Source organism: Vicugna pacos, chromosome 13 (assembly GCF_048564905.1).
Source record: "Vicugna pacos chromosome 13, VicPac4, whole genome shotgun sequence".
Lineage (NCBI taxonomy): Eukaryota > Metazoa > Chordata > Mammalia > Artiodactyla > Camelidae > Vicugna > Vicugna pacos.
The window spans coordinates 31,073,451-31,096,906 of record NC_132999.1 but is presented as its reverse complement, the minus strand read 5'-3'; the positions used below and the strand labels follow the sequence as shown (position 1 = coordinate 31,096,906).

Sequence of the window (23,456 nt, the reverse complement as noted above, 5' to 3'; positions counted from 1 at the left end):
ACACATATCATAATAATACTTTTAAAAAATGCATTTGTCACCATTGGTGATAGCTATTGTACTCTTTCCTAATTCTGAATATTGGCGATTAATAGGAAATTATTAGCATTTAGCATGCCTTTTCTATTCAAACTGCCTGCCAAATTGCATGTAACCAAATATCCTTGGCTGATGAGGAAAGGTCTTTCCTTATAAAAGAATTTCAACTAGAAAATGTTGATAGAATGACGAAATTAAAAAAAACACTTTTTTGCAAGCTCTCATGGAATGATGTTTTCAGTGATGATGAGCGATAGATGCAAACCCAACTGATCAAAGTTTGGTGGGTGTATTTCTGTTACTACTGTAACAAATTACTACAAATTTATTGGCTTAAAAGATACAAACTTATTATCTTAAAGTACTGGAGGTCAGAAGTCTGAAAAGAGTCTCAATGGGCTAAAATCAGGATCACAACGGCTATGTTCCTTACAAGGCCCTAGTGGGGAATCTGACTCTGCCTGCATCCCTTGCCTACTTGCTTCTTTCTCCTTCTTCAAAGCTATCAGTGTAGCATCTTCAAATCTTCTTCTAACCCTGACCTTCCCCTCTCTGCTTCCTTCTTCCACTTTCAAGGACCCTTGTGCTTATGTTGGGCTCACCTGGATAATCCAAAATAATCTCTGTATCTTAACGTCAATTGATTATCATCCTTGATTCTACCTGCAATCTTTATTTTCTCTTCCTAGGTAACAATATATTCACAAATTCTGGAGATGAAGACATGGACATCTTTGGGGGAAGGGTGTGATTTTGCCTACCACAGTGGGGAACTAGATGTTTAGAAGGTATCAGATTATCACCTCACAGCTTAGATCACTGACATTAAAAAAAAAAGTCCAAGAGCTGTTCTAGATTAAATAATAATGGTTCCCCCAGAAGCAGACTCCAATATAATGGATTTGGGTATTCGGTTACTAGAGAACCAATCAGGCAGAAAGGAAGAGCTACAGGGAAGGGAAGGAGCTAATGCAGGATTTACTGTTAAATCAGTTACCATAGTTGGCAACTGGACCTCAATTTCATGAGGAAACTCTGGGAAATGGCACAAAACTCAGGACCCAGAATTACCCCCATCCAAAGGGCAGGGGAGCTGGAATAGTTACCTACCAAAGGCAAAAGTCACTTGTAGAGGACTGGTCCCTGGGAGTGCTAATTCCTTCACATGTAGCAAGCAATCTGTATTTGACCCTTCCAATGGATCACATTTTAGCAGTCCCTTTCACTATACAAAAGAAAATATATTTTCAATAATTAATATGAAATAAAATGGAAAATAATCGGATAGAAAAGAAATACAGTGAAAAGTTTCTTTTGTTGAACTTTGTATGTATAATCATGCCATTAACATTTAAAGTAATGAAAAATAAAATAAGTATTGCTATACCAAAAAGAAAAAGAAGAAATAAATGCTTTCTAAATGTATCAACATAGTTTTTGAGAAAGGGGGGAAACATACCCCCATTGGTCTATTGTAATAATGAATAACAATAAAATTTATTTTCAAGCCTTAACTTTTGCAAATTTGTGAGTGACTTCATCAAAATTATCTTCTTCTTCTTTTTATCAGTTTTAACTTTGAAAGTCTCTTTACATGAAGCAATCCATATATATTTTGGTGGAGATTCTTAAAAACCCATTTCACAACAAATTTCAGAAATGATAACATTGCATATTACCTTGTTTTCAGAGGATGCATTCTAGTGGATTTCAATTAGTCTCCAGAGTCAAAAATTTCCAGTAAACTATCTTCACCATTCACTGTGCTTAGTAAAAACCTCCATTTTCATTCTGTAAAATGAGATAAAATGGCTGAATGATGGCAAACATTGACATTATTTGAGTCATTGCTTTAGAATGAGTGTCCAGTTCTTGGCAGAAATGATCAAAGTACTCAAACATTGCCTTTTTTAACATTTTTTATTGATTTATAATCATTTTACAATGTTGTGTCAAATTCCAGTGTTCAGCACAATTTTTCAGTCATTCATGGACATGTACACACTCATTGTCACATTTTTTTCTCTGTGATTTATCATAACATTTTGTGTATATTTCCCTGTGATATACAGTGTAATCTTGTTTATCTATTCTACAATTTTGAAATCCCAGTCTATCCCTTCCCACCCTCTACCCCCCTGGTAACCACAAGTCTGTATTCTCTGTCCATGAGTCTTTAGATTCCATATATGAGCGATCTCATATGGTATTTTTCTTTCTCTTTCTGGCTTACTTCACTTAGAATGACATTTTCTAGGAGCATCCATGTTGCTGCAAATGGCGTTATGTTGTCGGTTTTTATGGCTGAGTAGTATTCCATTGTATAAATATACCACATCTTCTTTATCCAGTCACCTATTGATGGACATTTAGGCTGTTTCCATGTTTTGGCTATTGTAAATAGTGCTGCTATGAACATTGGAGTGCAGGTGTCATCCTGAAGTAGATTTCCTTCTGGATACAAGCCCAGGAGTAGGATTCCTGGGTCATATGGTAAGTCTATTCCTAGTCTTTTGAGGAATCTCCACACTGTTTTCCATAGTGGCTGCACCAAACTGCATTCCCACCAGCAGTGTAGGAGGGTTCCCCTTTCTCCACAGCCTCTCCAGCATTTGTCATTTGTGGATTTTTGAGTGATGGCCATTCTGACTGGTGTGAGGTGATACCTCATTGTAGTTTTGATTTGCATTTCTCTGATAATTAGTGGTATTGAGCATTTTTTCATGTGCTTTTTGATCATTTGTATGTCTTCCTTGGAGAATTGCTTGTTTAGGTCTTCTGCCCATTTTTGGATTGGGTTGTTTATTTTTTTCTTATTGAGTCGTATGAGCTGCTTATATATTTTGGAGATCAAGCCTTTGTCGGTTTCACTTGCAAAAATTTTCTCCCATTCTGTAGGTTTTCTTCTTGTTTTATTTCTGGTTTCCTTTGCTCTGCAGAAGCTTGTAAGTTTCATTAGGTCCCATTTGTCAAACATTGCCTTTTTATTTCTTCTGGCATCTTTCATCATTTCTCCTGGCATTTGTCTTCAAAAGTTGATTTCTTTTTTCCTTGTAAACACATTCTTTTCATTTTGTGTTGTACAGTTAATGTCCTTCTCCACAATTTTTATGTACTGATCTTCAGGCATGAATTTTACAAGGTTAATCAATGAAGGTTGATTCTGGCTCTTTGCAAATATTTATGTCGTACTAACGTCAGCTAAAATTTCACACCAAATAATAAAATATAATTCAGAAAACAAATCATGTGGAGAAAAGAACACATTATGAGTTTATCCTCTTCTGTCTATGATTTGTTTTACATTTCACAATATTTCAAAAGTTAACATTAACTTTCAGATTTTGTCCTTATTGTGCACACAACTTCATTTGCCTGGAGTAGTCTATTTCATTGATATACTGATGCTCAGCAAAATTTTTAGTAGATGAGGTGATATTGAAAAGAATGGATAATTTTTTCCCAATGTCTAAAAAAATCACCCATTAAAAAGCACTTCTAAAAGTGTGAACTCCATAAAAGTTCAGAGAATTTTGTACAAGACACAAATATGGATTTGGAATTAATAACTTTGATTTTTACCCAAACTATACCATGCGTACCAAACACAAATATTTCACCTCAAATTGCATACTTTTTCATTTAGTGTTTTAAATTTTAAACACAAATAAAATCACCAAAAGATCACATATAGTGACAACATTAACTCAAGTTCTGATTCTTCATCTTTACAGTCACTACATTATTATCATTTATTTCAAATCTGCTGCTGAAACATAGGACTATGTCACTGACAGAGGTTGGAGTAACGAGCTGTGTCCCAAGCAAGCGCCAACGATTCCAAATCTATACTAATTTATTTTTGAAACAAATGCAAGTAGCTGAGTCTGCATATGTTGGGAGCTGACTCTATACCTCGATTGCTCTGAATTAACTTCCATGTAGAATACAATGCTTGTTAAAGTATAAGTAATTAAAAGGTGATCATTTGATACCATTTAAATGGAGTAAGCACATCCCACTCTGTCTCTCCCATTGTATGCAACCAAAAAATCCCAGAAAGAACACATGGTGCAGTTATCTGAGGATTTTGCAAAGTAAATAATAGCAGGAGGGTTAAGGAAGGAAACCAGAACTTGAAGAACCACTAATCCAGTGGTGAATTTTCTTGTTTTACTCCTCCAATATCTCCCAGCCTGAACTTAAAGCCAGCCTGAAAACCAAAACAGCACACCCAGAACTAATCATATTTAATGGTGAAGGACTAAATCTTTAAGATGTAAGATTAAACTATGGCAAGGATCTCTATCCTCATAATGCCCATTCAACACTGTAGCGGAAGTAAAACTATCCCTACCTAAAGATGACATAATTGTTTATGGAAGAAAATCCCAAGGAATGTACAAAACAGCTTCTATAATTAACAAACGAATTTAGCAAACTTGCAAGATACAATGTTTTCATAGAAATATAAAATGTATTTGTATTTAATAGCAATGAACAATTGGAAACCAAATGTTTAAAACAGTACTTACAATGATTCCCCCCAAAATTAAATAGTTATAAATCTAACACAACAAGTTCAGAATCTGTGTGCTGAAAACTATGAAATGCTCATGAAAGAAATGAAAGATGATGTAAATGGAAGGAGAAACATACCATATCCATAGGTTGGAATACTCAATATAGTTAAAATTGAATTCTTTCTTAAAACTGAAATGGATATATAGATTCAACACAATTCCAATGAAAATCACAGCAGGAGTTTTTGCAGATGCAGACAAACATATTCTGAAGTTTATATGGAGAGCCAAAGGAACTAGAATAGTCAAAATAATTTTTAAATAAGAATAAATTTGGAGGTTTCGTGGCACAGGTTTAATATTTACTATAAAGCTAAAGCGATGAAAATGGTGTAGAGATGGATACATAAATCAATGGGACAAAATAGAATCCAGAAATAGACACACACAGATGTGGCCAGTTGTTCTTTCAACAAAGGTGCAAAGACAATTCAATAAAGAAAGGATAGTCTTTTCAACAAAGAGTTTTAGAACATTTGGTCATCAATATGCAAAGAATGAATTTCAACCTAAATTTAATGCCTTAAAGAAAATTTATCATAGGTCAAAGGTAAAATGTAAAGCTATTGAAATTTTAGAAGAAAATATAGAAGAAATCTTTCTGACTTTGAGTTAGGCAAAGAGTTTGTAGGTGTGATACCAAAAACACAATTCTTTAAAAATTGATAAATTGGACAATGAAAATTTAAAACTTTTGCTCTCTGAAAGGTACCATTAAGAGAATGAAAAGATAAGATACAGACTGAAAGAAAATGTTTGTAAATTACATATTCAACAAAGAGCTTGTATTCGTGCTTAATATTCAATAATAAAAAGAAGAACAAATCAAACCCAAGCCAAACAGAGGAAGGAAATAACAAAGATTAGAGTGGAAATTAATGAAATAGAGCATAGCAAAACAACATGGAAAATAAAAAATGTTTTTTAAAAAATTAACAGAATTGACAATCCTTTAGCTATGCTGACCAAGAAAAAAGATTGAAGACTGAAGAAAAAAAGATTCAAATTACTAAAATCAAAAATGAAAGAGGGAACATTACTTACAGAAATTTTAAAAAGGATTATAAGGGAATATTATAAACAACTATATATCAACAAATAGATAACTTCAATAAAATGAACAAAGTCCTAGAAAGATGCAAACTACTGAAACTGACTCAAGAAGTAACAGATAATTTGAATAGATAGATCATTTACAAGTTAAGAGATCATATTAGTTACCAAAAAATCATCCACAAAGGAAAACCCAGGCCCATATTGTTTCACTGATTAATTCTACCAAACATTTAAGGAAGAATCAATACCAATTCTTCACAAACCCTTCTAAAAAATATGACAGGATATTTTCTAACTTAATCTATGAAACTAGTATTTCCATAAAACCAGGCAAAGACATACAAGAAAACTGCAGACCAATATCTCTTATGAGTATAGATGCAAAATTTCTCAACAAAATGGACTGAATCCATCAACATACAAAACGGATTATATGCCATGAGTAAGTGGGATTTACTCCAGGAATAAAAGATTGGTTTAAAATTGAAAATTGATTAATATAATGTATCATATCAATAGAATAAAGAATAAAACTGTATGATCATCTCAACTGATGCATAAAATGCATTTGACAAAATTCAACAGCGCTTCATGATAAAAATACCAAACAAACTAGGAATAGAAGGGAACTTTATCAACCTAATTAAGGGCATCTACAAGAAATGCACAACTAACATCATATTTAGTGATGAAAGCCTGAATGGTTTCACCCTAAGATCAGGAACAAAATAAGGGTGTGCAGTCTTGTGGCTCTATTCAGCATTTTATTGGAGATTCTAGCCAGGGAAGTTATGCAAGGAAGCGAAATAAAAGGCATCCAGATTAGGAATAAAGAAGTAAAACTATCTCTGTTTACAGATGACATAATCTTGTATAGAATACCCTAAAGAATCAACTTACAAAAAACTATTAGAAGTAATAGATGAGTTCAACAAAGATGCAGGATACAAGATCAACATACCAAAATCATTGTATTTCTATACATGTGTAATGAACAATCCAAAGATGAAATTAAGAAAGCAATTCTATTTACAATAACATCAAATAGAATAAAATACTTAGGAGTAAATTTAACAAAATAACTACAAAATTTGTTCCTTAGAAACTACAAAACATTGTTGAAATAACTTTTTTAAAAGCCCAAATAAATAGAAAGACATTTCATGTTCATGGATCAAAAGTCTTAATATTGTTATGACAGGAATATTCAAATTAACCTACAGATTCAACACAATTCACATCAATATTCTAAACTGAATTCTTTGTAGAAATTGACAAGTTAATCCTAAAATTTGTATGGAAATTCAAGGGACACAAAATAGCCAAAACAATCTAGAAAAAGATAAACAAAATGAAGGACTCACACTTTGCAATTTCAAAACTTATTACAAAACTACATTAGTCAAGACATTGTGGTATTGGCGTAAAGAGAGATACATATCAATAGAACAGAACTGAGAGTCCAGATTAGGTCCTCACATTTATGGTTAATTGAGTTTCGGCAAGGGTGCCAAGACAATTTAATGGGGGAAAGAACAGACTTTTCAACAAACAGTCCTGGGACAATTGGACATCCCCATGCAAAAGAATGAATTAAGACCATTACCTCACAAATAAACAAAAAGTAGCTCAAGATGGATCAAAGACTCAATATAAGAGTTAAAACTATAAAACTCTTTGAAGAAAATATGGGTGTAAATCATCATGACCTTAGTTTAGGCAGTGGTTTCTTACATGTAACACCAAAAATGCAAACAACAAAGGAAAAAAAAACACAGGTAAATTGCTTCCTGTCAAAATTAAAAACCACCAAGAAAGTGAAAAGATAACCCTAGAATGGGAGAAAAATGCTTGCAAATCACCTAGCTTATAAGGAGCTACATCCGGAATATATAAAGAATTTTTACAACTCAATAGCAAACAGACAAACAATTCAATTTAAAAGTGGGCAAAGGACTTGAGTAGACATTTCTACAAAGGAGATATACAAATGGCCAAAAAGCACATGAAAAGATGCTCAATATCATTAGCCATCAGGGAAATGCAAATCAAAACCAAAATGAGATACCACTTTCACACCCACTAGGATGGCTAGAATCAAAAAGACAGCTAATAACAAGTGTTGACAACAATGCGGAGAAATTGGAACACTGTTACTAGTAGGATTGTAAAATGGTGCAGCTGCTGTGGAAAACAGTTTGTCAGTTTCTCAAAAGGTTAGATATAGAGTTATGATCCAGCAATGCCACTCCTAGGTATATATCCAAGAGAAATGAAAATGTATGTTCACAGAAAAACTTGTACACAAATGTTCATAGCAGCATTATTCATAATAGCCACAGAGTGGAAGCACCTCAAGTGTCCATCAACAAAGGAATGGATAAACAAAATGTGATATAGCCATTCAATGGAATATTATTCAGCAATAAAAAGGATCCATAGATCCATGCTACATGGATGAACCTCAAAAACATTATGCTAAGTGAAAGAAAGTAGACACAAAAGACCACATGTTGTGTGATTCCATTTACATGAATATTCCAGAACAGACAAATTTATAGACAGAAAGTAAATTAGTGGCTGTGTAGAGTTGGAGAGTTTGGGGCAAATGGGTAGTGACTGCTAATGGGTACAGAATTTCTTTGGAGGGGTGACGAAAATATTCTAAAATTGATTATGGTGATGGCTTCACAATTGTGAGAATATACCATAAACCACTGAATTGTACACTTTACACAGGTGAATTGTATGGTATTTAAATTATATATCAAAAACGTTGTTATTTAAAAATACTAAAAAAATACTGAACTGTAAGAAAAATTTTAAAATCCAATTTTTTAATGGGCAAAATAATTTGAACAGACAATTCAGTGAAGATAAATGGACAGAAAATAAATACATGAAAAAGTGCTTATGGTCATTAGTCATTGGGGAAATGCAAATTAAAACCACAATAAGATATCACTGCCCTTCTATTAGAATGGTTTTTCTAAAAAGTGAGAGAAACCAAGAGTGATGATGTGGCAACTCTCCTATGTTGCTGAGAAGAATGCAAGATGGGATAACCCCTCTGGAAAATAGTTTGGCAATATTTTATAAAGTTAAACATACACTTACCATATGACTTGGCAATCACACCCCCAAGTATTTACCCTGAACAAATGAACTCATGATCACATAAAAGACTGCTTATGGTTCACAGCAGCTTCATTCATCCATCCATAACCATCAAAAATTAAAACAACCTGAATGTTTTCCAACAGCGAATGGATTAGCAAACTGCAGTACACCCATACAATTGAATACTATGCAGCAATAAGTAGGAATGAACTATTGACACACGCAACAACTTGGGCGAACCTTAAAAGAAACTCTAAAGATGAATACTGAAGTATTTCACAGTGGAATTTCACAATGTCAGTAATTAATTTTTAAATACTTCAAAGAAAAATTTAGGTCAAACAGATATGGAAAATGTTAATAATTATTAAAGTTTTGTGACGAGTATGTAAAGATTTATCATATCCTTCTCTCTACTCTCTTATATGTTTGAAATCTTTCATAGTAAAAGGTTTTCAAAATTAAAAATGCATCACAGAATCCCAGGAATACTGAGTTTCTTAGTTTCTTAGCCAATGAACCCTCATTCCAATATGACCCCACAGTCCTATCATAGTATATCCCAAGATGAACCCAAATCAGAGAAAGCTTGGAGTATTTCAGTGTCCTCTGGAAAAGAAAATAGGAAAGCAAGTAACATGCTTTATGAAGCGTCTACTCTAAAATGCTAAGACAAAGACTAGGTAGGATTGAAATGGGCAAACATTCAGCAGTCGTGAAAGCTTGGTTTTCCAGCAGGCAGACCCTATTCCCTTCAGAAGCCTTGGTAACTGAGGACTGGCTTCAGGGAGGACATCAATTGCCTCTTTTTAAGTCAGTAAGTCTTGGGTGTTAGTCGCTTGCAACAGTAGTCTTGTCATGTTCCTTGACCTATAACGTTAGGTTATGAAGGGCTATGTAGCTTTTACTTTGTTCACTGGAACATCTGCTGTTGGAACCCTAAGTCAACATATAAGAAGTCTGTACCCCTGAGACCACTATGACCAAGGGCTTCATGTAGGTGCTCCAAACAATAGTCCAGCTCAGCCCAGCCTTCCAAGCCATCCACACAAAGGCAACAGACATGTGACTGAAACTGTCACCCTCTAGACCAACACATCCACCAGCTGAATACCACTAACAGATCTCCATCAATACCATACGAGACAAAAAAATAAAAAATGACCCAGCCATGATCTGCCCAAATTCCTGACCCACAAAATTAGGAGATAATAAAATGGTTATTGTTTAAAGTCACTAAATCTGGGGCCATTTGTTATGCAGCAATAGTTAATAGAAATAGGAAGCTGGAAGGTGACCTATGCTGGGCAGTGGCAGATGCAGTTTTTAATGGAGACTGAAACTTTAAGAAAAGGAAGGCACTTGACCATGTGTACAAAGTGCAAGACCTTGAAAAGGACCTGTACAGGTAAGAAGTCCTGAAGTTTAAGCTCTATTGGGGTCACAATAGATCCAGGTACTGACTGCCCAGGGTCCTGCCCCAGGACAATGACCTTTACAGGGTGCACAATTTTAAGAGAATGATTTTAAGAGGCTAGCTTTCTTCACATGAACAAAATTGGTGAGAGGCAGAACTCCAGAATCTGGGGTCTCAACACCCCTCCCTTGCCCATAGCCTCCACTAAGAGAGTCCTGTGTCCTATAGGGGGAAGGAAGGGTGCTGGCCCACTTCATCCTCCCCAAGGTGCTGCTGTTACCCACATGTTGACTCTTTGTACCATTTGGTGTCCATACCTAGAGGCCCTATAAGCCCCTCAAACTCTGGTTTTTGAATTTGAACTTTTTTCCTCACCCTCCAATCTTGCCTCTGTTCCAAAAGCCCATGAATCTGAGTGTCACCAATGAGTCACCCAGCTCAGACACCTGGAAACTAGCCATAAGTCCTCCCAGCTGACTCCCCACATTGGATCAACAGTGGAGAGTCTGGCTTCCAGCAGTTCTCTCTGTCTCTACTCCCACTGGTCATTTTTTGGTGCTTCCATCTCTCATGGCTTCAGAGGGGTTCCCTTCAGGTTGGCCTTCCCCCTCACAATCTATCCAGTCTAAATGCAAATCTCACAGGCACTGCTGTCAATGGCTCAAAGGACCCACACTGAAAGCCAGGCCCCTTATTCTAGAGTTCAAAGATCTGCCTGATCTGACCTCTAACCTCTGTCTAACGTCACAGCCTGCTCCAGACTCCTCCTTCTCCACCTGCTCCTCCTGAGGGACCCCTCACTCCCTCACCAATTTCCTGCTATGAACTGCAATGCAATGCAAAGCCCCTTGCCAAGGCCCTGAGAAGCCAGCTGCAGCCTCACTCCCATCTCAGACACATCTCTAGAATCCAGAGTCTCCAGTTGGATGACCCTTCTCTGTGGTCCCTTGCTCTGAGCAGGATGTCTCCCATAACTTGTGACACTTTAGAGGATTTATAAACTGAACTTGCTCCAGTCATTCAGTCCCTCTGAGCTGTTTATTTCTCTGTGAAATGTGACAACAGCCACACCAAAGGATCTAACAATTATAATAGAAGCCTAGTGAGTAAGCACTGAGCTAAGAGCTTTTTGCCCAATGTTTCATTTAATACTCACAGCACTCAAAGTGGCATATACTCTTATCGGCCCTATTTAACTAAGAAGGAAACTAAGGTGAAGCACCTTGGCTAACTTGCCTTGCCCTGGCAGACCTCCCTGACCCCTGGGGCACTGATCAGTGCATTCTCTTTGCCTATTTAGTTGTGTCCCCTCTCAACCCCCAACACATAGTTTCTATCTGGCAAAGACGGTACCTGTCTTCCACACTTGTATATCCCAAGATTCCAGAACTGGGTTTGGTATACAGTAAGTACTTAGTAAATATTTGCTGACTGAGGTAATCTGTGAATGAATAAACATAGCCAGCAACAGAGCCTAGATCCCAGCTCTTGGCTCTTTCTCACCCCCTGATCCTATGGTGGGGAGGGGCCAGGGGTATAGCTGCTGCTGTTGTTTGGAGGAGTTGGAGGAGGAAGATGAGGAGAAGATAATTTTAAAGCTACTATTTCAGTGAGTCTGTCTCCCCCACGGTGGTCCACGTCCACGTCCTCCCAGTGCCCAGGCCAGGGTCAGCTCCAGTAGGCTCAGGGGAGAGCTGGGGAATAAACACGGGCAGTATAGGTCAGACAGGGAATTTCTGTCCCATCTTTCCCTCCCAAGAGAAAAGAGGTGATATTCCCACCATGGTCTCCATCAGGGGTGAGAGCCATGCTCGACACAGGAACCCCAAGCTCCTTCCAAATATGGATCCCAGGGGATCTCAGGTCTCAGGCCCCAGGCTCCTCCCGCCGCGGACGGAGGCTCCCTGAACCACACGTGCCTACTAACCCACACCCCCTCCTCCCACCACTGCCGGCTAGCAACCCAGCTTTAGCGTCTGTCGGGCACCGATTCCCTCTCCTCAGAGGCTGGATGTGCGACCCTGGGCCGGTCACTGCTGGTCCCTGAGCCTTGGTCTTCCTGCTCCATGAGCAGCGGCATCCAGGGCAATGAGAGCGCAGGATCTTGCCAGGTACCTGACCAGGCTGTGACTGACCGTTCTGGGCTTCCATCGCCGGGCCAGGGAGGAGAGTAGGCTTGAAACCCCGCTCCTCCACCCCGTCTAACTTCCACCGCTCAAGAACTATTCTGAACTCTACCGAAGATGCTCGAAGCCCAGAGCTGAGGCCACGGCCTCTGGGCCCTAGGAGCAAGCCGCTTCTCCTCTCTAGGCAGCCTGTGTACACCGGAGGGGGGCTTCCGCATAGCGCCCACCATCGGTCAGCGGAGACCAATTCATGAGAGGACAAGGAGGAGTAGGCCTCCTGGGAGAGTGGAAAGGAGATCTAAGGTCCCCGGACGGTTGGACAAGTCCCTGAACCACTCTGGACCTTAGTTTCCTCTTCTGTAAAATGGAGCCCATAATAAACAGCTCACTGGATTCTCCCGGGTGTGCTGTGATGAACTAAAATAATGACCTTGAAAGCTACGAAGCTCCAGATGTTCTTGAGAGTGGGTATCGCGGGCCCACAGGCCGCCTCCCTCGGTCTGGCTAGAGCGCCGGCAGGAACCAAGAACTTGAGGACCCCGTATAGGTCCCTCCTGAGACCAAGACAACAAAACCGATCTTAAGTTAATCTAGAGTGGGGTCGGGGGCTGATGTCGGGCAGGGGGCGGCTGGAGCCCGGGTTGAGAGAGGACGCGAGCCCTCTGAAAACCTGGAGAGGGAGGAGGGCACTGGAGGCTTGACGCGCAGCCTTGAAGCGCAGGAAAGTTCACACTTCTAGAAGATCCCGCGAGCTCTTTCCCGCCTTCCTGGCTACTTCCTAGGTAACTCTTTCCCCCTCTCTTTCTCCTCTTTCTCTCTTTTCTATCTTCATTGCTTGTCTCGCCCCATCTCTCTCTCTCGCCCCCATCTTTCTTCTCTCGCTCCTTCTCCCCCACTTCCACCTCCTCGTCACCCTCGCACTTTATAACCAAACAGCCAAACCTCTTTCCAATTAAAGTGGAATTAGGCAACTCAATCAAATTAGTTCCCTATTAAAGCCCTTCTTTATTAAACCGTTTTCTTGTCCTGCTATTAAGTTTCACTGCCTGGCGGAACTCGAGCTGGCCCCATAAGTTTACCTTGGGAAGTCGCCGGCCCAGCCTAGGGGAGGGGGCACCTTGTTTCTCGGAGAGGGGGAGTCACCCTGCCGGGAGCGGGAGGGACAACGGGAGGTCGGAGGAGGGGGGTCGGCTCCGGAGCCGCTAATTTGCTCTGCGCGGCTTGAGGTGGGAAGGTAAAAGGGGTACGGAGTGAGGTCGGGCTGGAAGACGCGTCCTCACCGCCGCTCTCAGATTACACTGCCTAGGGCGAAGGTAGCACCCCGCCACCCCCACCCCCACCCCCACCCCCACCCCAAATAACTCCCAGGCCACGGGCCTCTGTGGGAGAACTGTCGCAGCCTTTCCTCCCCAACCGCCGCCTCGGCAGCGGTTCGTTCCCAACCTGAGAAAGGAGGCGCGCTGTGTGCGACCCGGGCTGCGCCCAAATCTCCGCCCCGGGAAGAACAGCAACCCGGGGGCCGGCCTTGCAGGATTCCGAAGAGCGGAGAGCACCGGCAACGCGACCCCGCGGCAGCCCGCGCGCGGGAGCGGGGAGTGAGAGGGACCAGGTCCCACACGCGCAGCGGGCGCCTACTCCGTCCACGCGCTGCAGGAAGTTTCCTCGCCCCGCACCTCGCGAGGTTCGTAGCACTGGCCGGACTTCCGTCAAGCTTCTCCCTGGCACCGCGACCCCAGTGAGAAATCAAGACTTTTTCAACCCGGCCGCCCGAAGAGCGGGACGGGATTCGGTGTTGTTTTCTTAGAAAATAATATTTATTTCTAGCTCTTGTCTATGCAAAGGAAAGCACAAAATGAGCCATTCTCTGCAGCAGCGTTTCCCGCTGCCAGCCCTTCGGCGGAGTGTTTGGCGAGTCCCGGGAGGCGGGGATGGGCCCTCCCGCGGGCGGTTCTGGCACAGTCACGCGTCGCTCTGTTCCAGCTTCAGTGCGCACCTTGACTGCTCCTTAGGGAGACGCTGGCCGCAGGCAAGAGGGGCGGGTGGGCAGGATTCGTCCCGAGTTTACAATATATTTAATCTATAAAACCTGATAAGTACAATGAGCGCATAGTCTAATTTTTTTCCATTTTGTCCTTTTTTTTTGCTTGTTTTTGAATACTTCTCACGTTAATACCGAGGTCACCTACAGATTACAATTAATAACTTAGAATTCCATTTTATAACATTATACACTGGCTTGTATATATATGTATAGTTTATATATAGATTTATACATATATAAAAACTCACACTGCACCAAGGAAACCCATGCTTATCGGCATAAGCAACAAAGAGAGCGACAAATACCGCAACGAGGAAAGTGCACCTTAGAACTTGTTTCCTTTTTTTTTTACAAATTATATCGATATATATGTGTGTCCCAAAGACTCGACTCAGTGCCAAGAAATTTATACATCCTAGATTTATATTTGTTAGAGCGAATATTTAAATTTTTTAAGGGAGGGGGAGACAGAGAAGACAGACTCTCGGACTATCCTGCCATCCATTTGGGAGCATGGCCAGGCGGGATGAGCACAGCAATGGGAGAGGCAGGAGCTTGAGCGGCGGCTGCAGCCTCTGAATTTTCAAGACTTCCTGGCTTTTTGAAGGGCTGGGGAGCCTTGAGTAGGGGGTCGCCGGATGAGGATCCGGATCGAGCACCCTCTACGAAAACATCTGCATCTGAAGCTGCTCCTCTTTGCTCAGCTATCCCTACGCACGGTCCAAAACAAAACCGAAAACCACCTCGGAGCGAGAAGACCCCAGCCGGGACACAGGGAGTGCACCGGGCGAAGAGAGGCTGGCGGCTCGCGGGGATAAGGCTGGGGTCCTTGTTTATGAGCCGCCCGGCTGCCGGGCCCCTAGCCCTACTGCTTCTCAGGGGCTCCATTGACCATAGGCCCATATAGGCCGCCGCCATAGGTCGGCTCCTTGTGCACAGCGGCAGCGGCGGCCGAGCGGTCGCGCATGAGATCGCTGAAGGCGTAGTCCATGGGCGGGCGGAAGCCCAGTGTGGGCACCAGGCCGGCGGTGGAGTAAGGAGCCATGAAGGCCAGGCCGCGGCTGTGGGCCGCAGCCGCCGAGTAGGCCAGGCGCAGGGGGCTGAGGCCTAGCGGCGCGCCCAGCGGGTAGGCGCCTGCGTCGGCCCCGAAGTGACTGGCGTTGGGCTGCAGGGGCGAGAAGGCCGAGCGGCTGCTCAGCGAGCCCAGCGCCCCGGGCGCCATGGCGCCAGCCAGCAAAGGTCTGTGGTGCGGAGGTGCGGCGGGGCCCGCCTGCAGCGGCGCGGGCAGCCCGGGGCCGCCGGCGGCAGCTGCGTCGACGCGGCCAGGCCACGCGTCGTCCGCTGCTGCTACTGCCCCCACTGCAGCCTTATCAGGGGGCGCGGCGGGACCGAGACCGGCCACCAGGCCCCCGCGGTGGTGATTCAGCACCTGCTCGATGGCCTGCACCACGTCGCCGCCGCAGCCCTGCAACACCAGCTCCAGGACGCCTCGCCGGTGGCCCGGGAAGACACGCGTCAAGATGTCCAGCGGCGTCCGCTGTCGTGGACCCGGGCCTCCTCCCAGCCCTGGCGCGGGCGCGGCCTCAGCCTCTTCTTTGTCAGCCTCCGAACCCGATTCTGAGCCCAGAGGGCTAGCGGATCCCGGGCTGTCCTCCTCGCCGCCGCCCCCGGGGCCAGCGCTGCCCGGGCAGCTGCCACCTGCCTCTTTGGAGGCCCGGGCCAGAGGCGACCCCGAAAAGGACTCGCCGTCGCCGTTCTCCGAGCCCGAGCCCGTCCGCACCTCTGGGGACGATGTCCCGGGACCGGAGTCTGCGCCGTCGGGTGACAAGGGCTTCCCCGGGGGCGGCTGCGGGCTGCCTGGGCGGCCTGCCTGAAGCAGCGTCTTGGGGAACAAGTCAAACTTCTGTAACTTGGCCTCTGGTAGGGGAGAAAGGGGTATGTAAGGAGTAGTTAGCAGGAAAATGACCGCACATCACAGCACCCCAGCCCTTTGGATGCCAGCTTCCTTTCCCTTGGAGCCCAGCAACCCTCATTCACGGGACTCCAGTGCCCCTCTGAGCCCCTGCAGCCCTAACTCTCTCCCTCCGCTGTCAGAGGGCGCTCTCTTTCTGTACCCTGAACCCCACCCACCTGCTCCCTGTAAACTCAAGGTCCAGTGACCATTTTCCTACATCTGTGCCGAACACGTTCACCCTTCCTAGTCTTGCCCTGGTCTTGAAAAGCGGCCTGGCCCAGGGTTCAAACAGAAGCCAATACACCTTGCACCTATACTACACGCTGTATAGAAGACCTCTATCCACCCCTGTGATTCCAAGAGCCAACCCTGGGTGCCCTCTGGCCCTGGGCTGCATAGCCTGTAAAGGAAGGTGCGTTGGGCATCTACAAGAGATTCCAAGCCTCTCTACAGGCAAAAGTAGAGCCCCTATTTCTAATCCACCCCTTCCAAAATTAAGACCTAAAAAATTCTTCCCTCCCAAGCTAGGAGCTGAGCCCCCCACCCCCCCACCACCATGTCCCCAGCCTAATTTCTGCCCTCCCCAGAAAAAGCCAGGAAGTCTCAAAGAAGAGGGTGGGGCTGGGCAGGGAGAAAAGGGGTAGGAGGAAAGGGGATTGAGGGAAGTGAGAGAATGCGTACTCTGAGAAAACGGGAAGACAATTGGGGAAAGAAGCAGCAGGGTACGGCATGCGATAGACCAGGGAACTTTAGGAACATGAGAAAAGGTATTGTGCGAAGAAAAGGAACGCAGTGTCTTCAATACCTAGAGACAGAGATGCGGGGCTGGGGAGGGGACTCGGAGAGAGTTGGATTTCCGAAGAGAATGGGACAGAGGGGAGGGAATCGCAGCATGTGGAGAAGCGAAGAACTAAGGAAAAGCAAGACGCGTGGGTTTCCGCGCTGAGAAGACCGAACGAAGGGAAGCTGGGACCTGCCCGAATTTGGGTAGAGGCGATAAGGTTAAAGCGTTTACATTAGGACCTGCGGTAAGAAAAAGTAATAAAGTGCAAATGATTCAGACAGGGGAGAAAGGAGACTTTATATTTATGCCCCAAATTAGGGGCTGGGTGCGCGGTGAACTCCAGCAGTCGGGGCGTTTGGAGAAAGGGATTCTACTCTTTTAGTACCGAGACGAATCCTTGCTCGGCGTGCCCCAGGGCCCCGTCCCTGCTCCCTTCTTTCCCCAGCCAGGCGGCGCGCTCACCTGAGCTCCCTGCACCCGCTGTGCCGCCTCCGGTCCCGGCCGGCGCTCCTGCTGCTGGCCCCACGCCGTCGGCGGCGCACACTGAGCCGAAGACCTCGTAGGCGGGTCGCGGCGGGATGATGCCGTTGGCGGCTGCCAGCGCCAGGCCCTCGGCAGTGCCGTAGAGCAGCTGTAGCTCGCGTGCCTCGTTCTCTTCCTGCGCCTGTTGCCTGCGCAGCGCCACCTGCGCGGCCATGACGCGCTGGCGCTCGGCGATGAGCGTGCACTTGGCGCATAGGCAGTCCTTCCAGCGGCAGTAGCGCTTGTGGCCCTTAAGCGCAGAAACCACGCCGTGGTTGCGGCAGCGCGCACACTTGGGGGTCCGCGGGTACTTCTCCGCAGCCCTCAACAACAGCGGCGGCGCCCGTAGCAAGCCGCCGGCCACGCTCACCGGTAGAGAAGCGGCCGCCGCCGCCGCCGCTGCCACCGATGCCACCGAAGCCACGGGGGGCCCCGTCGCTGTCGCGGCCGCCGTCGCGGCACCAGGTACGCTGGGCAGCTCGGAGCGCAGCTCCATGGCGGGACCTGGCGTGGAAGACCGTGGGATGGGGGGAGAAACTTGCGGTGAGGAGCGCACAGTGCGCTAAGCTAAAGCTCACCCTGCAGGAATCCAGGTTTAGAGAGGGACATTTCGAAGGCGAAAGTTTGGCTAGCGGTTGCCAAATTGCTGGGAGGAGGTGCCTTTGGAACCCTCTTGTAAGGCCCAGCTCCCCCGCCCCACTCCCACCGAGGCTCTTCTTCTTATGACTGATTTATGCACTGGGTGTAAGATTTCATTTGAATCAGTGGTTCCTCTGGAAAAAATAAAAAGACATAAAGTGTGAAAGTCACTGGTTCAGATGAGTGTAACGAGAGTTTGGAAAGAATATTATTCCCAAAAGTTTAGCTTAACTGGGGTGAGACGGGTAGAGAAGAATCTTTGTTTGATGGGACTCGGATTAGAGAGAAAATTTTGACTCAACATTTAGACTGAGCAAAATAGGAAAACCTGAGGCGAAACGTTGAGTTTTGTAAGAGTGAAGAGGAGACAGATATCACGGCACAGAGTTCAGCTGGTTGGGCTGGTGGGTTTTTTACTGGGGGGAACAGGAGAGTTTGAAAGAAAAATCGAGAACAGGAAACGAAAAACTCTAGGAAGTGGAGTGAGGGCCGGGAAACAAACAACTTAGGGGCAAAGTGAGGCCGAGGGGCCCAGGGACGCGTAGAAATGTGGGCTCCAAGTTCCAAGGTGCGGGCCTCTGGAGAGTAAAAGAAAATGGTTGTGGAGTTTTTAGGAGACCTGGGGAAGAGGATACAAGAGAAAATTCACTGGAAGAAACTTTCTTTGGATGGGCAAGCCTAGGCCAAAGATTAGCTTGAGGAGCAAGGGAAACAGCGAGAAACAGCTGATACGGAGGCCTGGGACCCATGGTCCACGAGGGAGAGAGGGGTGTGAGTAAAAAAACCCACAGGCATAGGCTGGGAGTGTGGATGGGGTAAACCTGTGACACATTTTTTAGCCTTGTAGTCTAAAGTAGTCGGGGAGGGAAAAGTATCTTGGCAAAAGTTAGGGATTGGAGGAGGGAAAGCCGTTTCCCTGACCAACTCACGCAGCCCTCCCCTCCCCTCCCAGTTATGGATCCATTCGTCAGACACGCCCTCCCCATCCTGAGGCCCCGCGGACCCCGCTCCGGAGCAGATTCCAGAATTGTGGTCTCGGAGTTGGGTTCCAGGGACCTGAATGGCCCTGCAGGCAGCACCGAGGCGTGAGAGTCGTTTCGGGAATTGGGTCTGAGAGAACACAGGAGTTGCCCTCTGCGCGGTGGCCTCAGGAGGCCCAAGCAGGCCCAACTGTGAGCTTCTGCCGCGTCCTCCTCTGGGTCCCAGTTCCCCGCCAGAGCCTGGGACTGAATCCTGGTGTTTCTGCCCAGGAATCCTGGATCCCGTTCCCATACGCACTGCCTCTTCCCTCGGGCCTCTTAGGCCGCACAATCCCTAAGGCCAGCGTGGCCCGGGCTTCATTAACAGAGGCCAGAGGTGGAAGGCCGGGCCGCCTCCCCTGCCCTCCCTGCGTCCCTCAACTACCTGCCTTGGGCTTGGGGATCCTCCTCCGCTGGCGTTGCACGCACCTCCCAGCTCTGCTCGCGACGCTGGCGCTCTTGGCCTCTTCCCCTTGCCCCCGGCCCCTTATCTGACCACGTCACCCTCCTTCAGTCACCATGTCCGAACTTCCGGACCCCTCAGAACGCTGCACAGTCCAACCCTTCCGTCGGAAATCGGAGCCCGGGGACTGTTTAGGGATCCGCTGGCTGGAACCTGCGACCCGGCCCTCGTCGCGCCGTGTCCCCTCGCGGAGCGTGCCGGACGCAGTGCACAGCCGGGCCCCAGTTGCCCGGCGCTGCCAGACTCTCAATGAGTAGCTCGCCCGCTCTATTGTTGCTCCTTAGGGCTCCATTAGACAGAATTGGACAACAATGTGGCGCCTGCCATTGGCCAGGGGAGGCAGACGGCGCTCTGATTGGCCGGGCCCGCGCCCGGGGAGCCCCGCATTCTACAGTGTCCGAAAGATTCGAAACTCCAAAAGCTCCTCTGAGTGCCTCCGGGAGGGGAGGGGGCGCGCCAGGGAAGGAGTGAAAAAAGTGGGCAAGGAGGAGCGTTGAAAATACCGTGACAAGTAGTTTCCGTGTGCCCGAGAGCGTGTGAATTGCGCCTAATTACCGTGTCCGGTGCGCCTCTACGTAGACGTGTGTAACCCCTCGGTTTCTGGGGCGCGGGCCCCTCTGAGCCGCTCTCACTGGCCGGAGCGCTTGGCAAGGCCGATCTTCCCAAGTAGCCCAGGAGGCCGGGGGGCGGGATGGGGACAGGTGACAATTCAATTACTACGGTCGGGTTGGGGGTGGAACGGGGGCGCGGAGGTGGAGAAGGGAGGGTGCTCATGGCATAAATGCCAGGACGATTTTTTCTGCCTCCATCCGGCTCTGTTTCAGCATGCTGCCAAGTCCAGAGCGTTTGGGGTAGTTGAGACTGGTTTTTTCCCCTGCCGTCTTTAAAACGCAGGTCCTTTATTTTTAAAGTTCTGATACGATAGGCATCATGGAGGGTAAGTGTGATCTGAGGATTCTCGTTTTCAAAAAGTATCCGGGAGAGGAGAAATGAGATTGCGCTTTCTGTAGGCGCCCGCCCTAGCTGTGCGCTCTGAGCCTTTCCTCTCCCTGCCCCCCTTACCCCGTCCTTCTGCCTCATTTTCCTCTCATTTCCTCACTTCTGCAGCATCTAGATTTCTTTTCCATGGTGGTGGGATTTTTTTTTGTCACTGTTTTAAGGTAACGAACAGGTTGATTTTATTTTTTAAACGAAAGTAAAAAGTGACCTGTTTCCCCCAGATCCTCTTGGATTCAGGACGCACGTCAGTCAGTCTGTCCTTCTGGTCCAGAGACAAGGTCGCCGCGGTCCCCAGGAGTAGTATTAACTTTCGCCTTACTCTCCTGTCCTGACGTCACGGCCCTGAGGAACAGCTCTGTCCGCAGAGGAGGTAACAGGTTTCGGATTTTGTTTCCCTTTTGAATGGGAACATCTGGAATTAATGCCGCGATCCTCGGGCGGGATCGCCTCGTGTTTCTCTGGCTGTGATTCTGTGCCTTTTCTTTCTGTCTTTCCCTTGTTCTAAAGTTCTGTCATTTCCATTTTTTTCTACTTTTCTCTCTCTCCTTCAGAGTAAAGAAATTTCGTTTAATTCATACGATAAATGAATTTTTCTGTCGTTCTCCCTCCACTCCCGACCAAGCGTTTCCGCGTTGCTCTTTCGAACTTTCAGGGCCACCGGGCTCTGGCCGAGCCGTCTGGGGCACGAACTGGCGACGCACTGAGCAGGCAGACTCCGACGGGGGCCTCAGGACACAGCCCCTTCCACCTGGCAAGACTGCTGCTGCCAGCCCAGCGGCCTCTGACGCCAGGGGGTGGGGATTGGGGTAGGAAGGCGAGACCAGCGGGGCCCCATCGGACTCTGCGGAACCTCACGCGGGTTCCTCCGGGAAGCCAACCTGAGGACCGGGCGGGACATGGGGGTGGGGCGGTTGGTGTGCTGAAGAGCCAGGCAGATTGCTTCCGGAAAGGTGACCAGGCCGGCGCGCAAAGTGCTCCGACAGTCTGTGATAGTTACAGAAACCGGACTGTTCGCTCCTAACAAATTCTACTCGCTGGATCCCGAGAATGTGTTTAGAAGAGAAAAGGGGGTCGGCTCCTGTTGAGTCTCCCGCGTGGAGTGAGGTTAAGGGAATGAATCTGGGGTAATATGTCCTGCAGGAGCATAGAACCCAGACCCCAACTTCCAATACCTTGAGGTCAAGGAAGTCTGTGAACTAACCGCGCCCTGGCAGGTGATGAATAGAGGAGGCAGGGCAGGATCTGGCGCTGGGCCGCCAGGCGCCTCCTCCCAGAGCTACCTTGGATAAAGTTTTCCAGAAATTATTTTAAATCCCAAGCGAAATGAACTATAGAAATCCTCCCAGATTCGGGGGGGGGGAGGGCGGTAGCCCAAACACCCTTCTTCGCACTTGAGGCCAGAGCACTGTGAGATTCCCCGACTCTGGTCCTGGAGCTCCAGCAGCACCCGAGGGTCAAGACACAGGACTTGGGATCCCTGCGCGCTTTCCCTCGAATGTATGAGAAACTTGTTTTCTAAGGAGGGGTAGAGGACATATCCTGGAACCCAGCCTAACAAGAGGGAATCTGCCTACCCTTAAAGCAGTTGCCTGCCTCCTCACATTCACAGCCCAACAGGTCTGGGACTCACAACCTTTCTGATGCCCCCGAGGTTAGGGTGCTCCTGTGAGTGAATGTGTCATGGAAAGAAACAGAGTAACCGTCTTGGGTCGAGGTCACTGCACTCACACCTTCAAAGGCCACTAGGGGCTAGTCCTGATTTGGACTGAGCTCGTGGATGGGAGCAGACAGCAAGGGGGTGGCGGGGCTGAGCCTTTAGAGGAGGGGAGAGCATGCCAATATTGAGGCAGCAGGGTGTGCTTCACACCTGAACACACAACCTGCACATGTGACCTCATTATGCACAGATCCTGGACACACCCTCTCACCTGCCTGCAGTCCACCCACGGGGTGAACGCATCTCTGAAGCTCCCCTCCCAACCAAGAGGACCCCTTCTGAAAGTTTGATGGACTTCACAGAACTCTCATAAGCATGTCCTCATTCTGGGACATTCACTCGGTGTGTGCCTCTCACCCAGACATCTACAGACTCCCACTTCGGGAACTGAACATAAGTTCATGCAAGTGCGTCCCCGCTCGTCCACGGACCTAACCCTACTTCAGGGCCCTGCAGACGGCTGGACCCTGGGCAGAGAAAGCCAGACCTCTGGGAGAAATAGGGTGGCTGAGGGTAGAAAGCCCATCTTTACACAATCACACACATATACACTCACCACGTACGCATGTCCTTTTTAGCTCAAACTCATTTGCTGATGCTTCTGCTGTGCCAGAGTATGGGGGTCCCGAGTGAGCTCTCTGAGCCACGAAAATCCCCCTCCTTCCTGTCTGAGACTGGCCCCAACTCCTGACCCTGCCCAGGTAGTGGTGGGTTCCAAAGGGATGGCTCTGAAGGAGACCCAGGGTGAGGCCGGGGTTGGGGGTTGAGGGCAGGGAGGGGGCTGAAGGCGTGGCGCGGTGGCGCTGAGTAGGAGCTGGGCCGGGGGCGCTGATGGGGCACCCGGGAGGCATTGACTTTTGCGCTGTTTGCCCGCGGCCTCGGAGCAAGCAGACGCCATCTGTTTGCCGGCTGCGGCGATTCCCGTTTAATTACCCTCCCGGCAGCCTAATAGAGATGATATTAAACTAAATCTTTCT

The 23,456-nt window shown here is 46.8% G+C and overlaps 1 protein-coding gene and 1 long non-coding RNA gene across 3 annotated transcripts; one reads left to right on the top strand and one right to left on the bottom strand.

The window, feature by feature from the left end:
• Window positions 1-14,733: 14,733 nt before the first annotated feature.
• DMRTA2 (DMRT like family A2) lies at window positions 14,734-20,068 on the bottom strand. 2 transcript variants are annotated; one of them, XM_072974459.1, is made up of 3 exons: window positions 19,686-20,068; window positions 17,583-18,146; window positions 14,734-16,299 (listed from the first exon to the last, which is right to left on the bottom strand). In XM_072974459.1, exons 2-3 carry the CDS (start codon window positions 18,136-18,138, stop codon window positions 15,248-15,250), a joined length of 1,608 nt encoding a protein of 535 aa, XP_072830560.1. In that variant the 5' UTR covers window positions 18,139-18,146; window positions 19,686-20,068; the 3' UTR covers window positions 14,734-15,247. The 2 variants fall into 2 exon arrangements, with proteins under 2 accessions (XP_072830560.1, XP_072830559.1); XM_072974458.1 differs by having other exon boundaries at window positions 19,690-20,068.
• A 148-nt stretch (window positions 20,069-20,216) lies between these two features.
• On the top strand, window positions 20,217-21,339 carry LOC140700645 (uncharacterized). The gene is made up of 2 exons (XR_012079116.1): window positions 20,217-20,464; window positions 20,984-21,339. It is a non-coding gene; the product is annotated as an uncharacterized lncRNA (long non-coding RNA).
• The last annotated feature ends 2,117 nt before the right edge of the window (window positions 21,340-23,456 follow it).